This window comes from Mustela nivalis (genome assembly GCF_964662115.1).
Source record: "Mustela nivalis genome assembly, chromosome: 11".
In the NCBI taxonomy this organism is placed as follows: Eukaryota; Metazoa; Chordata; class Mammalia; order Carnivora; family Mustelidae; genus Mustela; species Mustela nivalis.
Genome location: NC_139030.1, coordinates 112,615,047 through 112,628,610, shown reverse-complemented (window position 1 = coordinate 112,628,610; position 13,564 = coordinate 112,615,047). Strand labels below are relative to the sequence as shown.

At 36.9% G+C, this 13,564-nt stretch overlaps 1 protein-coding gene across 14 annotated transcripts in view; it reads left to right on the top strand.

Moving 5' to 3' along the window:
* The window catches only part of GULP1 (GULP PTB domain containing engulfment adaptor 1), a 250,695-nt gene extending 240,961 nt beyond the window's left edge, over positions 1-9,734 (top strand). For all 14 annotated transcript variants that reach the window (XM_082689477.1, XM_082689479.1, XM_082689487.1 and 11 more), the window contains 2 exons: positions 1,610-1,704; positions 7,774-9,734. In XM_082689477.1, the coding sequence (XP_082545603.1) occupies positions 1,610-1,704; positions 7,774-7,845 (167 nt within the window). In that variant the 3' untranslated portion in view covers positions 7,846-9,734. The remainder of the gene's footprint in view (positions 1-1,609; positions 1,705-7,773) is intronic.
* Positions 9,735-13,564: the final 3,830 nt, after the last annotated feature.

The window sequence follows — 13,564 nt, the reverse complement described above, 5'->3', positions numbered from 1 at the left end:
TGGATAGACAGATAGGTAGATGGATAGGATTCTAGATGCCCTATACTGTATCTACCTATCTTCATAGCAAATGCTGTAGGAAAAATGGTACAGACAGACTTATTTGATACTGAATTGCCACAAACCCTTTTAGTTTGTAAAAAACCACGCTATGAAGCACTGTAAAACAAAGCACAATGAGCTGAGACACGCTGGAATGAAAATCTCTGTTCCTCTTCATCAGCTCTACTTCCTTTTCATTACTTCCTTTCTTTCTGTTTGTTTATTTATTTACTTATTTATTTCATTACTTCATTTCTTTTCACAAACATCTATCATGTGTACAACATTGTTGGTCGGGCTCGTGGTACGGTGGACACCCAGGCACTCTTCCAAAGGAAAGTTCCTTTGTTCTCCAAGTTCTGATTCATTGCCCAAGCCACATGAGACTGAGGAAAATAACAGCAGTGATAACGACACCCATGCCCATATGCAATACCTATTCGTATTTATATATAATATTTTTATATAAGGTGACAATAAATTCCCACTGGTTTAGGACAGTTGAGGTTTATACCTTTCGTCCTGGTGTAACTGTTGGTAGCGTTCTTTTCAGAATTAAAAAGTGTCTTTATTTGGATGATAAAGTATATGTCCCTTTTATTTATACAATATTTACCAGTACCAGGAACTTATAAAAATTTTTTACTTATTTAATTCACGAATTTGGAAAAAGAATAGTTATGACTAAAAAGGCAAGAGTCTTTTATGATGAGGGTCAGAAATTAGAGGACATGGTAAAACTCAAGGAACATAAATATTACCTCTTACATAGCATTGACTTTTGAGGTTATAGTATTTCTTAATATATTCTAAATTCTCACACACCTGTATAATTAAAAAAAAAAAATTGTGTCCATTAAGGCTGAGCTGGAATTGACTCAGAAGAAAGGAATTTCATAATTTTTAAATTTTTAAATTGTTTTATCAATTACAGACATTGATTTTAACTTTGATACTTCTTTAGCATCTTAACCAAAAAGTGAATACTTGAGAATATATGTTACAGAGAGGTTTTTGATATTCCATTGTCGCTATTTTTAAGAAGAAACTTGTTTTAAGGAACCCGCCCGCCGTGTCTATCCGGGAGCTGCTACAGTTTCTAGCGCCGGAGACAATGTGTCTTCGGCTTCCTGCGTGCGGCGGGGCGAAGGCCAGGGTCTGAGCGGGCGACTCGCCGGTCGGCCTCGGCCATCGCGGCCCGGAGGCACCGGGCCGTGGACCCGGGACGGCGCAGCGGGTGTCGCGCTCACGGGGACGACCTAAATCGCTCCGGGAAAAGTGCAGGCGTGGTCATGGGGTCGCGTCGGGTATTCGGGGAGTCTGAGCCGGAGAAGCCTTCGAGACGCAGAAGCCTTCCCGGTAACGATGGCTCCGACCCGGGCGGTTCTGAGCGTGGTCCCGAAAGGCATCTTGGCAGCTTTGCTGGTGTCCGGCTCGTCCGACCCGGGAAAGGCCCGCGGGGCGCGTGCGGGGTCGGCTGGTGGCGCGACCTGCCTCGGGACCGCCCTGGCCCCGCGGCGCCTCCGGGGCCACTCGCGGCCACTCACTGGCTGTCCTCTGCTTGCAGAGCGGGACCTGTTCGGAGCAGAACCGTTTGACCCGTTTACCTGCGGAGCGGGCGATTTCCCTCCGGACATTGAGTCGAAGCTGGAGGAGATGCAGGTGACTATTCTCACGGGCCGCGACGGCGTTCCGGGTCCTGAATCTGGGCCGCCGGGAACGCCGGACACCGGCGCGGCCCTTTCCTTACTGGAACTTACTGGACACAATCGCTTTGAAAATAGGAATATACATTTAGTCCTAAAAGTATTCCTACACATGCTAAGGGTGGTTTTTTACTGTGTCCCGTCTTTGGTAGTGCGGTTTACAGTGGCAGTGAGGTGGTTCCTTTACTGCACAGAAGTACATGGATTCTAATGGTTCATTACTTTGAAATCCAAAAATTACAGGGCAGCTGTCCCAGGTTTACAAGGTTTCGTCTCCGTTTTCCCAGTTATGGAGTTCAAGTCGGGAGTGGGTAGATGAAGGGCGATCTTGTGACACTGAGGTCGGTGTCTTTGAAGACAAGCGCCGTAGCTGTGGCTCGTAACCCATGGGCCCTGTTCGGGGAGCGGGCACCGGTGACACCTTCTTCAGCAGTGTCGTCCGCTTGCGTCCTCGCTTCTCTCTCCCTCTTCTGTTTTTCAGTCTTACTTGTACTGGGAGTTTGAAGATACTGGTTTTAAAAGATTTTTACAGTGGGCCCTGATCAATAAGTCATCTTAAAAGCACCAGAAAAAAAACCTTCTCTTTATATTTGCCCTTTACATGTTCGTGAAATTATTATATCCTATTTTTATCAAAAAGACTATTTATATGGTAGAATGTAGGCAAAGACCCTTTATAGGAAGCTGATTGAGAAGAAGCAGTGGGGAGAAGGAGTCATTCCTGTTTATTAGGTGGTTCATTCTCTGTGCTCCATTTCCTGGACGAAACAAGTGATGGTGATTTCTGACTTTCTAACACTGGTGAGACACCCCTTCCTAGAAAGATAATATAAACACCCTTCCATTCGTTTTGGACCAGGGCTATGATGCAGTCGTCTTTTTTTCTAGGTATTATGTGAATTTCCTTATTGTTCTGGATACTATAATGCGTGCATCTTAAGTGTTGAATAACATATGCCTTAAGATTTCAAAGAATATGTTAAAACAGCATTTCTCAAGTTGGGTGATGAATAATTTTCTTTTGCATGAAAAAGTTATTTTAAATCCTTTACATTGACTTAAATTGTAACATTTCTTAAATATTTACCAGAAAAGTTATAAATAATTTATCCTCACAGCTTCTATTCAACTATTAATTCAAAAATCATAAATTAAATAAAAGCAAAATTACAAGACCTACTAAAATTCAAATTAAGAACTTTAGCAGGATGGGTGATGTCAAACTTCTGTTGATTTCAGCAGGTACCGGTTTGTTGGTACAATTCTTCTCCCTCTTTCCCGTATTTAGATACTGTAAAACTCCCACTCAGATAGTGCATGGGTATTTAGCAAGGATACTTTGTTTATCTCCCATGAAATCAATCCCTTTCCTTTCTCATGAGTTTTACCAATTAGGTTTGTGCTACTGGGGACTAACGCTTTTATAAGAACAAACAGAAACATGGGCACAGACCTGGTGCCGTTTGTCCTCAAGCACTATGCAGATCACAAAGAGTACTTTTCTATTAATGTTTTTTTTTTAGTTTTCACAAGACTGAAAACATTTCAATAGATTTTTTTTTAAAAACCTACATCTGCATATTTTTGTAGGAACTAACTTTGAGAGATGCTATTATGGAATGATTTAGTGATGTGTTAGTTAATAATGTTAAGCTGTGGTATTTTTGCTTCTGTTTTTGTTTTTGCCACTTCTAATATTTTCTTAATGTCTTTTTTATTCTTTTTGCTTTCATGGTGGGTAGCGCCAGAGATGGTTGGTATATTATTTTCATAATAATTTTAAACAACTTATAACTTCGTAAAGCTAAAACCTTAATATTTGCATGCTTTACTTAATAAACATTCAAATAGCAGTTTCATATGGATGTTTCTGATTGTTGTGTGTAAAGAGGTTTTATAACCCGTATTTTAAAGTTGTTTTTTCAGTGGTGTAGTCTCTATTGCATTGTTCACCTCATTGCTTGTCTGATTTTGTTTTTCTTTGTTTTGTTTTTAGTTCAAGATTTACTTGCAAGGTCACTTTAACTAAAGTAAAATAATATTTTCTTCACCTAAAGTCCGTGACCACTTTTGTTATTAATCTTGTTAGCCTAATTAAGCTAATGCACATATTTGGCTACTATGTTTATCTTTGTATACAATGTAAAAACAGTTATAGTACAGTGGGTTGTAGGAATAATATTGAGTTAATGAGCCTAATGAGATATTTGGGTTTTCTCTTTCACTTAGAGGAAGTTATAAAAGTATCTTGTGCATGTCAGGATTTAAGCAGAAATATAAAGTCATATTTTATTATAAACTGTTCGAAAATTAAATATTTATCTGAAATCAATAATGTGGTTATTTAATTTGACATAATTTAAACTTCCTGGTACATGTCACTGACAGGCAAGTCAGCAGAGTAGTATTGACAGCCCAGAAGTATACCTTCTGAGTTATAATAATTTAATACATTTAAAAAGGAGCATGGCAAGAAGGATGAAAGAATTTTGCATAAAGGGGTGTTAAGTCAGCTGGTTAATACTTTGGTAGAAGATCAGTGCACAGCTGTAACTTAAATATCCAAGAAAATTTCAGAAAGAGTAGTCAGTTTAAAATGTTTGAAATACAATTGAATATTTATCAGACTTTTGAATTGGGAAGTAATTTCTATAAGGAACAGAAAAATATGTAGTTTTATAGCATCTGTAGTTTTTTTGTCATTTTTTCCTTTTCTCTTTAACAATATATAAATATATCACATATACATAATTAAAGTAAGTAGACAAGAAATTAGAAAACTTAACAATCAGATAAATTTTAAAAAAACAGCAGCTCACAAAAGAGCACAAGTTGCTAATATGCATGTGGATATGTTCAATCTAACCAAAGAAAATCTACAAATTAAATACAAAAGAACTAGAAATGCTATTTTAATCAAGTCAAATAAACATTTTATTTAAAATTTTTTTAATTTATTTTACTTATTTATTTTATTTTCTTCCCCAGTGCAAGTGAAAGTGTGATGAGAGAAGCCCGCTAACTCATTGCTGGGCCTGGGTCAGTTCGTAGCATCCCAATGGAGTAATTATTAGTAAAACTTATTTTTTTTTTTTTGAGATCAGAAACTCCAGTGCAATCTATTCAGAGAAGAAAATGGCTATAAATGGGGAAATTTTCTATGGGAAAAAGGTTCTAGTTAACTTTATTCATAATTATAAAATACCCCAAACAGTTAAATCACATTAAAAATAATAGATTGGTGACTGCCAGAGGGAAGAGAAGTAAAGAGTATATTCAGAGGCACAAACTTCCAGTTACAAAGTAAATAAATCACAAGGATGAAAAGTATAGGGAATATAGTCAATGATATTAGGATAACTTTTTATGGTGACAGGTGGTAACTACACTTACTGGGGGGACATACCATAATGTATATAAATATTGAGTCATTATGTTATACACCCAAAACTAATATAATATTGTGTATCAACTATACTTGAATTTTTAAAAAATTAATAGATTATGTAATCATTAGATTAGTTTTATGGGGACCCAATAGGGAATATTGTTCCATTAAGTTTTAAAAAGAATATAGAAAATTATATATGTGATACATTAAAATACATAAGAAATTTATGTATAATATATGGGTGTTATATTAATATTAAAATTGTTGAAAAAAACCCTAGAGATAGAAAAAAAGGAGACTCAAAGGACATCCTCAACATGTGAACATTCTTCCAGAAGACTGACTTTTCCTTCCTTAACACATTTTTCTCCCTATTTCAAAATATGGCAGTGCAATGGGGCAACATACTTCATTAAAAAAGCATATTATTAGTACTTTGTTAACAATAAAGTTATATTTCGCATGATACTAGTTTACAATAATTTCTTTCACTATGTAAGTTAAAGAAAGCTTCATTTTCATCCAGAGTTTTGAAATTCAAGATGTGGAAACCTAAGAAAGACTCACTGATCATTAAGTCATGATTTACTAAATGAGAGCTAAGGGCAAAGGTTAGAAACTGTGTGGGAAGTTTTATCTTAGGAGTAAAGAAAACAAGAGAGAGATAATATTATATGTCTATTAATAGGGATAATTAATCAAAGGGGACTCCAAAGGGATCCTTATAAAATCACTATGGAGGAAAAAAAATCACTATGGAGATATTCTTGCAAATGATTTACAAATTTTTTTATTGTTGAAATAGTGACCGATCCCTATTTCACTATGATTGCTATTCTGCCATTGAAACACAAACCACACTGATAGTGTTTTCAGTTGAAATGATTGTGGTTTCATTTCAGAGTGAGATGAGAAAATTTTTAAACACCGTATCAAAGCTTTCCAAGTCAATATATAGCCTATCTATCTACCTACTGTGCCAGAAGATGACATAATACACAGATCTTCACATATCCAAATAAAATATTTATACAAAACAGTTAATTTGCACTATCTTTAGCTCTGAGTATTGACTTCTCTAAGTACTTGGCAGCTGTTTAAAATAATATGCATAGATATGACAAAATATTTCTTCTGGTGATAAGAACAGGCTTTTAAAAAAGTAAAGGTAAGTACTCTGACTTTCACTCAACGGGCTCTAATTTGTATTCTAAGTTCTGGGAAGAAGTTCTGAAGAGCCTTTGAGGTGGGACATGGCCCCAGGGTCTTCCCGCTGTAGGTGGAGTGAGGAGCGCTTTGACAGCGAACCAGGCATGGCTTGTAGTGTCATATTTTCTCCCTCTCTGCGATCATGTTGACACTGGATTTGTGATAAGGATGTTAGATACCTGTTGCAAACTGAAGTGATTTGGAGGAAGGCAGAGGGATTCACAACTGGCTAACACACGAGTAGGTATAGTCGGATGGAATAAAATGCAGAGGACAGAGGACCACAGCCTCCTCTCTGAGGGACATTTTACTTCCGGCAGGAGTAGGCTGTTCACTCTTTGCTCACCTGTAATGTGTCCCCTGGCCGGCCCTCACCATACACGACCTCCCTGAACAAAATTTCAGTTCCATCAGTGAGAGAGAGACGTTTAAGATGAATGTAGGAGCCACAGTGTGCTTCTACAAGGAGACCCAGCATGTGGCCCTCAGATCCCCCATGGCTGTGAGCCTAATGCCTGCATTAGGGACAGGGGAGGGGAGGGAGGAGGTGCTAAGGCTGGAGAGAGCCGCTCACCTGATGCAAAAAGAAAGACAGTTCAGAGTAGAGCACAAACTTTTTTCCACCAGCTCTTAACTTCAAGTCTTCGGCGCTTGTGATGAGCACTGGGTGTTGAATAACCAGGTCCCCCCCAGGGAAACTAATGCAGCACGGGGCCTTATTAACTCACTGGAACTGAAACAAAAACTTGGAGGGAAAAGAAATCTTAAGAGGAAAAGCTTGTGAGCTTGCTCTCAATAAACCAGGGCAACTTAACTTCCGGAAACATCTAAACCTTGCAAGGGGGAGTGGGGCTCAACCTTACAGCTGCAAGCAACAGCGGGGCCAGTAGGGGAAGCCTTCTCTGTGGCCAAGTGCTCTGAAATTCTGTGTTTCCCATGGGAAGTGGCATCGGGTTCACTGTTGGGAGTTTTACCCAGGCCTTAGACAGGGCTGACCAGGGAGAGAAGGCAAAGACCCGCGGGCTTTCGAACTTTTCATCACATCTGAGGTCTCGCTGTCTTAGTTACATGTAACTGGATATTAGCCCTGAAAGCCAGGAGAGGAGATAGAAACTATGGTAGAATGACAAAATAGACTTCACTGAAAAAGAAACATTTAGGTCTTGAAACCACGTAATTCCCTATATTTCTGTTTTCTTTTGTCTTTTGGGCATGCTAACTTCATACATTCGTATTTAAAATGCCTGAGACACCCACTGAGAAAAATTGGACAAGCCAGGATTTGCCGTATTATTCCTCAGCTGATGAGAACGTGGAGATTTTAACTACTGTTCAGTCTTCTTATTTTATGAATACCGTCATTATTATCGTCTTTATTATTGTCATGAGCATTTCTTATTTTAATGATTTTACTCTGTTTTACAGGAGGGGTTCAAAATGGGACTAACTCTTGAAGGCACAGTATTTTGTCTCGACCCATTAGACAGCAGGTGCTGATGTCAAGAACAAGAAATCCAGATTTGTGTTAAATTTGTTTTATATGCATATAGATCATTCCTTAGTACCATATGACAGGTAGTGTCTGTGTGCCAATATGTTTTTGAAGATCTTCACTTTTTGCAAATTATTTTAGTAAAATGTCTTCCACTATTGATCTATAACGTTTATTTTAAAAATAAGTCACTGTAAAGTAAATCATACTTTCATGTTCCTTTCTGTTTCTCTTGTAGATGAATTTAGAATCAAAGAACAAATTATCCAAATATCTGCCTTGTGTCTGAGTTCTAAATAATTAGCATCTTGAAATCTGTGTTCATTTTCCAGGCTGCTACTTTATTATTCATTCCCCAAAGCCATACCTTGATGATACCTTTCAGTCTTGAGGAGATATACCAATGCTAAACTTAGTATAGTCTGTATTCAGACCAGTAAGCATGTTACCATGCATTAGACAGGTGTTATTTTATGTATTAGATGTTGTTCATATCATCAGCAAAATGTAAACTTTGAATATAATGCCGCCAGGTCATTTTTAGCAGGTAAAATAGCAAAAATATAATTTCCAATAATAATTAAGCCAAATAATTATTTATTAGTAAAAGCAAAGTAATAATGTTAGCTACTACAGTCAGTCATACTCTAAATCTTTTATTTATTTCATAAGTAAGGATAATGGTAAAAGCCAAAAATTTGCTCATTACAAATACACTTAAGATTTAATTTCTAAAGAGATACGTTACATTGCTAAACATCTAAACATCATCTGATCTAATATTTTCTTAAAAAAATGAAATGTCGGTTGTCTACAGTTGCAGAATCTATTACCCACATTTACTTTACCAAATGTATTTTTCTTACTGAATATTATTCTCATATTTTCTTCTTTGATAAACATTTTCTCACCAGATCTTATTTTGTGATGCCCCATTAGTTTTGATACTTTAAAATCTCTAACAATTATTCTTTATGAATCAACAGTATTATTTAGCAACTTTAATTCGTATTTGTTTCTGTTGAAGTCAGAATTTCATTTTTTACAAAAATCAAGTGGCTTCTCAGTTTGGGTTAACATGAACAATGAAATTTTCTTTCATAATATGCTGATGAACTCCGACCTTTTAAAATGTTAATTTTCTATATCTTTGCCTATCATGTAACAGATTTTAATTGGTATTCAGTACAAGAAGGATTTATGGTTAAAATTTATAATTTGGTTCATTGCATCATAAGAAAAACAGATTAAATTAATAAAAATGTGAGCTTAGATTAGGGATATATCTCAAAAATAGATTTTTTTCTTTTACTTCTGGGAAATTTTGTCAAGTGCTAAGGGTACATATTCACTAGGAAAAGAAATCATAAAATGCTTATGCAATGTTATATTTGTATGTATCTTCATAATGTTCTATGGAAGACATAAGCCTTCTTACTTGTTTCTGTATTGGCTAAGTTGTACCTTAGTTAGAGCTTAGCATATATTTCATAAAGGAGAATCTTTATAATTTTGTTTGTCATACAGTATTTTGGAATTTGTATAATGAGGATGTTTAGAAGCCATATTAGTGGCTTTTTTTAACAGATAGAATTTGTATTTTTATTGTACTTCAAAAGCTTTATGTAATAGGTATATATTTAGTGGCCATTTATTACCAATGGTAACACCATAGAGTACTAAGATGGAATTTGCACACTTAAGATACGTTACCTTACCATTTTTAATGGTAATCAGTTCTGCTGCTGGCATGATTAAATAGTACACAATTGGTTATTGATTATGAACGTTCATTTCTCCAGTCCATTTTTATGAAGATCTGGTTGAAAATTGTATTTCTATGTAAACTCAATGATATGTTTGATTTTGCTGAGAATAAATGATTTTAAATAAATAATTGTATATTTACTTATTAAATCATCTCTGGTTAGGGGCGCCTGGGTGACTCAGTTGGTTGAGCGACTGCCTTCGGCTCAGGTCATGATCCCGGAGTCCCAGGATGGAGTCCCGCATCGGGCTCCCAGCTCACGGGGAGTCTGCTTCTCCCTCTGACCTTCTCGCCTCTCATGCTCTCTCTCACTGTCTCTCTCTCAAATAAATAAATAAAAATTAAAAAAAAAAAAATCTCTGGTTAAGTTAGAAACATTCTGACCTGCTCTGTTTCCGACCTGGGCCGGTTCACCCCTCCTTAGGCAACCTGGTGGTCCCCCGCTCCCGGGAGGTCACCATATCGATGCCAAACTTAGTGCGGACACCGATGGGCATCGCGCACCCCAGCCCAGAACTCCTGGGCTCCAGCGATCCTCCTGCCGCAGCCTCCCCAGGAGCTGGGCCACCGCGCCGGCCAGCTAGAAACATTCTGAAGCTAATTCTCATGACGAAGTGTCTAGGTCATCTAGTGAGGCCTGAGAGGGGAAGAGAAAGGGAGGAAGAGAAGGAAAAGAATTAATGAACTTTCCTTTTAACTTCCTTACAGCCCACACACAGTTTAGCTTTATAAGCAAGTACCATTCGGTTATGAAACAGTGACCTCAGTTCTGCTGGGGAGAGGCGTCATAACTTGGTTCCTTTCACTAGAAGTGTCTGGTGCAATAACTGTTATGTAAGCATCTCTTTTCAAAATTGAGAGCCTTTTCAGCCTAGTAATAATAGGGTTTCTTGGTAGATAGTCTTTATGAGGTGGACTTGATAATAAATTTGAGCTGTGGCTTACTGGAATATCATGAAGTCTTGAAAATTTGAAAACAAAATATTATTAAAGATACACAGGACTCAAATGTACATTCTTTGCACAACTCATCAACCCATTCAGTAAAGCTCATTTATTACTCACTTTATGTGATAACATATCGTATGTGGGTTAGAGAACATCTAGTAACTGACTAGATTTAAGTTTGCTTACTTAATTAACAGTTAAACTGAAGATCACCAGGTTCCTGCCTTCAGTTAGCTCAGTGTCATAAAGGAAAAGTAAGGCACTGTATGAATTGATCGGTGAAAACCAGTATGTTCTAAAGTACCGTGTGAATCAAAAACTTCCCAGAAGATATTTATATTTAATTATGTTTAAATGTGGGTACCTAGTACTGGCTAGTGTCTACAGTGTTGGATATCCACTGTGAAACTATCAAGACAGTCCAATGGCAATAATTTTTTCTTCTTATTTCTTTTATTTGGGATCTGAATTTTTTAAAAAATTTTGGTCACATTATGGGAATTTATTTTTCAGATAGAATTTCTGATAGATTTTGCATTGTTGTGTTTCTGAATGTTTCTTTTTTTTAAAACTCTTTTTGATGTTACTTAACCGTGAAAAAAAACTAGCTGCTGATATTTTTCTGTTCCAGTGTTTCCATATATATAGTTCCAAATTCAATATTTATTCATGATTTTGGATTTCAACCTCTGTTAAACTAGTTGGAGAATCTTGGACTCAATTTTGACAACTAAATCTCAGACTCCACCTAAACTACACCCTTTCTAAGTGGCTAGCACCCTGCTGAGACGGGCGTGCCTCGTATTGTGCTCAGATCCCCTTATCTCCTGCAGGAAGAGCCTAACTTGTGTCGTCTCCTTCCTAGATGAGCTCAGATAAATTTTTCAAGAACCTCCTACTCCAGTGTCCATCTCATAAATGGGACAAAATCTTAGCTCTTCAATACTTGTTCCTTGTCTTTTTTTTTTTTTTTAAGATTTTACTTATTTATTTGACAGAAAGAGCGCACAAGTGGGGGTGGGTGGAAGAGGAAGAAGCCGGCCTTGCTGCTGAGCCTGGAGCCCTCCTTGGTCCATTTCTTGATCTGCTGTTAAGAACGAAATGTGACCCACTTCTAGAAACCCCTCATAAAACTTATTTTCTCTGGATTCATCCAAAGTGGATTTCCTTACTCTAATAAGGAGACCACCTAAAATAATTTACAGTCTTCTAAGTCCTTTCAAATAAATTTTTATGAAATATGGATATTATTTAAATAGCAGAAGACGTTACGCTTCTCTGGATTCATTTCCTTCCATTTCTGTTCATGGGTTCTAAGACACAGTACTTCCTGAACCGCACTTAAGTAATATGAAAAACATGGCATACTTAAGAAGTTGAGTTTAAAGTCTCATTTCAAAATTTTCTGACATTACATAATAAATGGAAATAGTGGAATTTCTATATCATTAACATTGGGTTTCATGTCAGTTAATAGGACCACCATTGGGGTGCCTGGGTGGCTCTGTCAGTGGGTTAAGCATCTGCCTTCGGCTCAGGTCATGATCCCCGGGTCTTGAGATCCAACCCTCATCGGGCTCCCTGCCCTAGGGGAAGCCTGCTTCTCCCTCACCCATCCTCCCACTGCTTGTGTTCCCTGTCTTGCTGTGTCTCTTTCTGTCAAATAAATAAAAATCTTTAAAAAAAAAAAATAGTACCACCATAACTATATGACAAAAAATTTGGAAAAATTTACTTTATTTCCCTTACCCTCATTTTTGGCATTCGTTCAGATGCATAGTCAACATTCATTGAGTCAGACTTTTCCAGTTTACATGCAAGTCTATCTATAGGCGCCTTGAACTATGCATTAAAGCTTTTAAGTAGTGCTGTTTTCATTAAAGGAAACCTGGCTAGAAGCTGTAGGAGTTACCTTCGTAAAAGGATTCTTCAGTACCCAGTGGACCTAATTAAGTAATTTATTAGAGGACATTCTGATATCCCATAGCATTTTCTTGATAATTTGTCCTTTACTGAATTATTAATAGATTTTGCAAAAATATATAAAATACTGTCTTGGAAAATCTTTTAAAAATATTTTAATAAAGTTTTTTTATAAAACTTCTTTATTTATTCTCCAAAAGTCTTGAAGAAAAGTTTGCTTTGACATTTTTATATCCTTCGGTGCCAAGCACAACATTTTGTCCATAATCATTCAGTAAAGGTTGAATACTTCTTTAGCAACATGCTTCTTGCTAATGATGTGAGCTAAAACTTCTTAAGCTCTCCAGGAGAGAAAAGAACCATATGCCTTCCAAGTAAATGTTAGAAGATAATACTTTGTTCTCTCTGATGAAAACTTCACTATGATTTTAACTTTTATCTCACTGCAGCAATAATTTGCTGAATAAAGATCTTGGCCATTCTCTGAGATGATCTACAACCACTATAGAATCATAGACCAAGGAAATCTGGCCCAACCGAGTGAGGGAAAACCAATGATTACAGCGTTTTCAAAGAGGCTGTGAAGATTTAACAATGAACATTCTATAACTGAGAGACGTTCCTTATACTGAAGGGAATGGAGAACTGTAGTTGCGGAGTGTGTGTGTTAACTTCTACTGTACCTTTCCTTGAATCCCATATTGTTGTCACACAATTTTCATTAGTTTTAAATATTTTTAAGCTCATTTACTTGTCCTTAATTTTTATTGTCCTCTTACTTCAAATGACATTTCACAAGGGCATGTTGGGGCCCTTCCCAGTTGACTACTCCCTCCTCTCTGTCTGGCTAGGCTGCTATGTTCTAGTCAGTTCCAAAGGTCACTTGTTCCAGTTGAAATAGCTGTCTGGATGGCCTGGAAATAATCCAGAGACTGGTTCTTTCCTGCAAAGAAAGCAAAGAAAGATGTTTGTTTCTTGGCTACATTTTGAAAGGAAAAAATAAAAGAATTTTATGACTCATCTACTAATAGCTGAAAAAAATTAATATAGCTCTGGGACAGATTTAAAATTATTATTTTTCAATG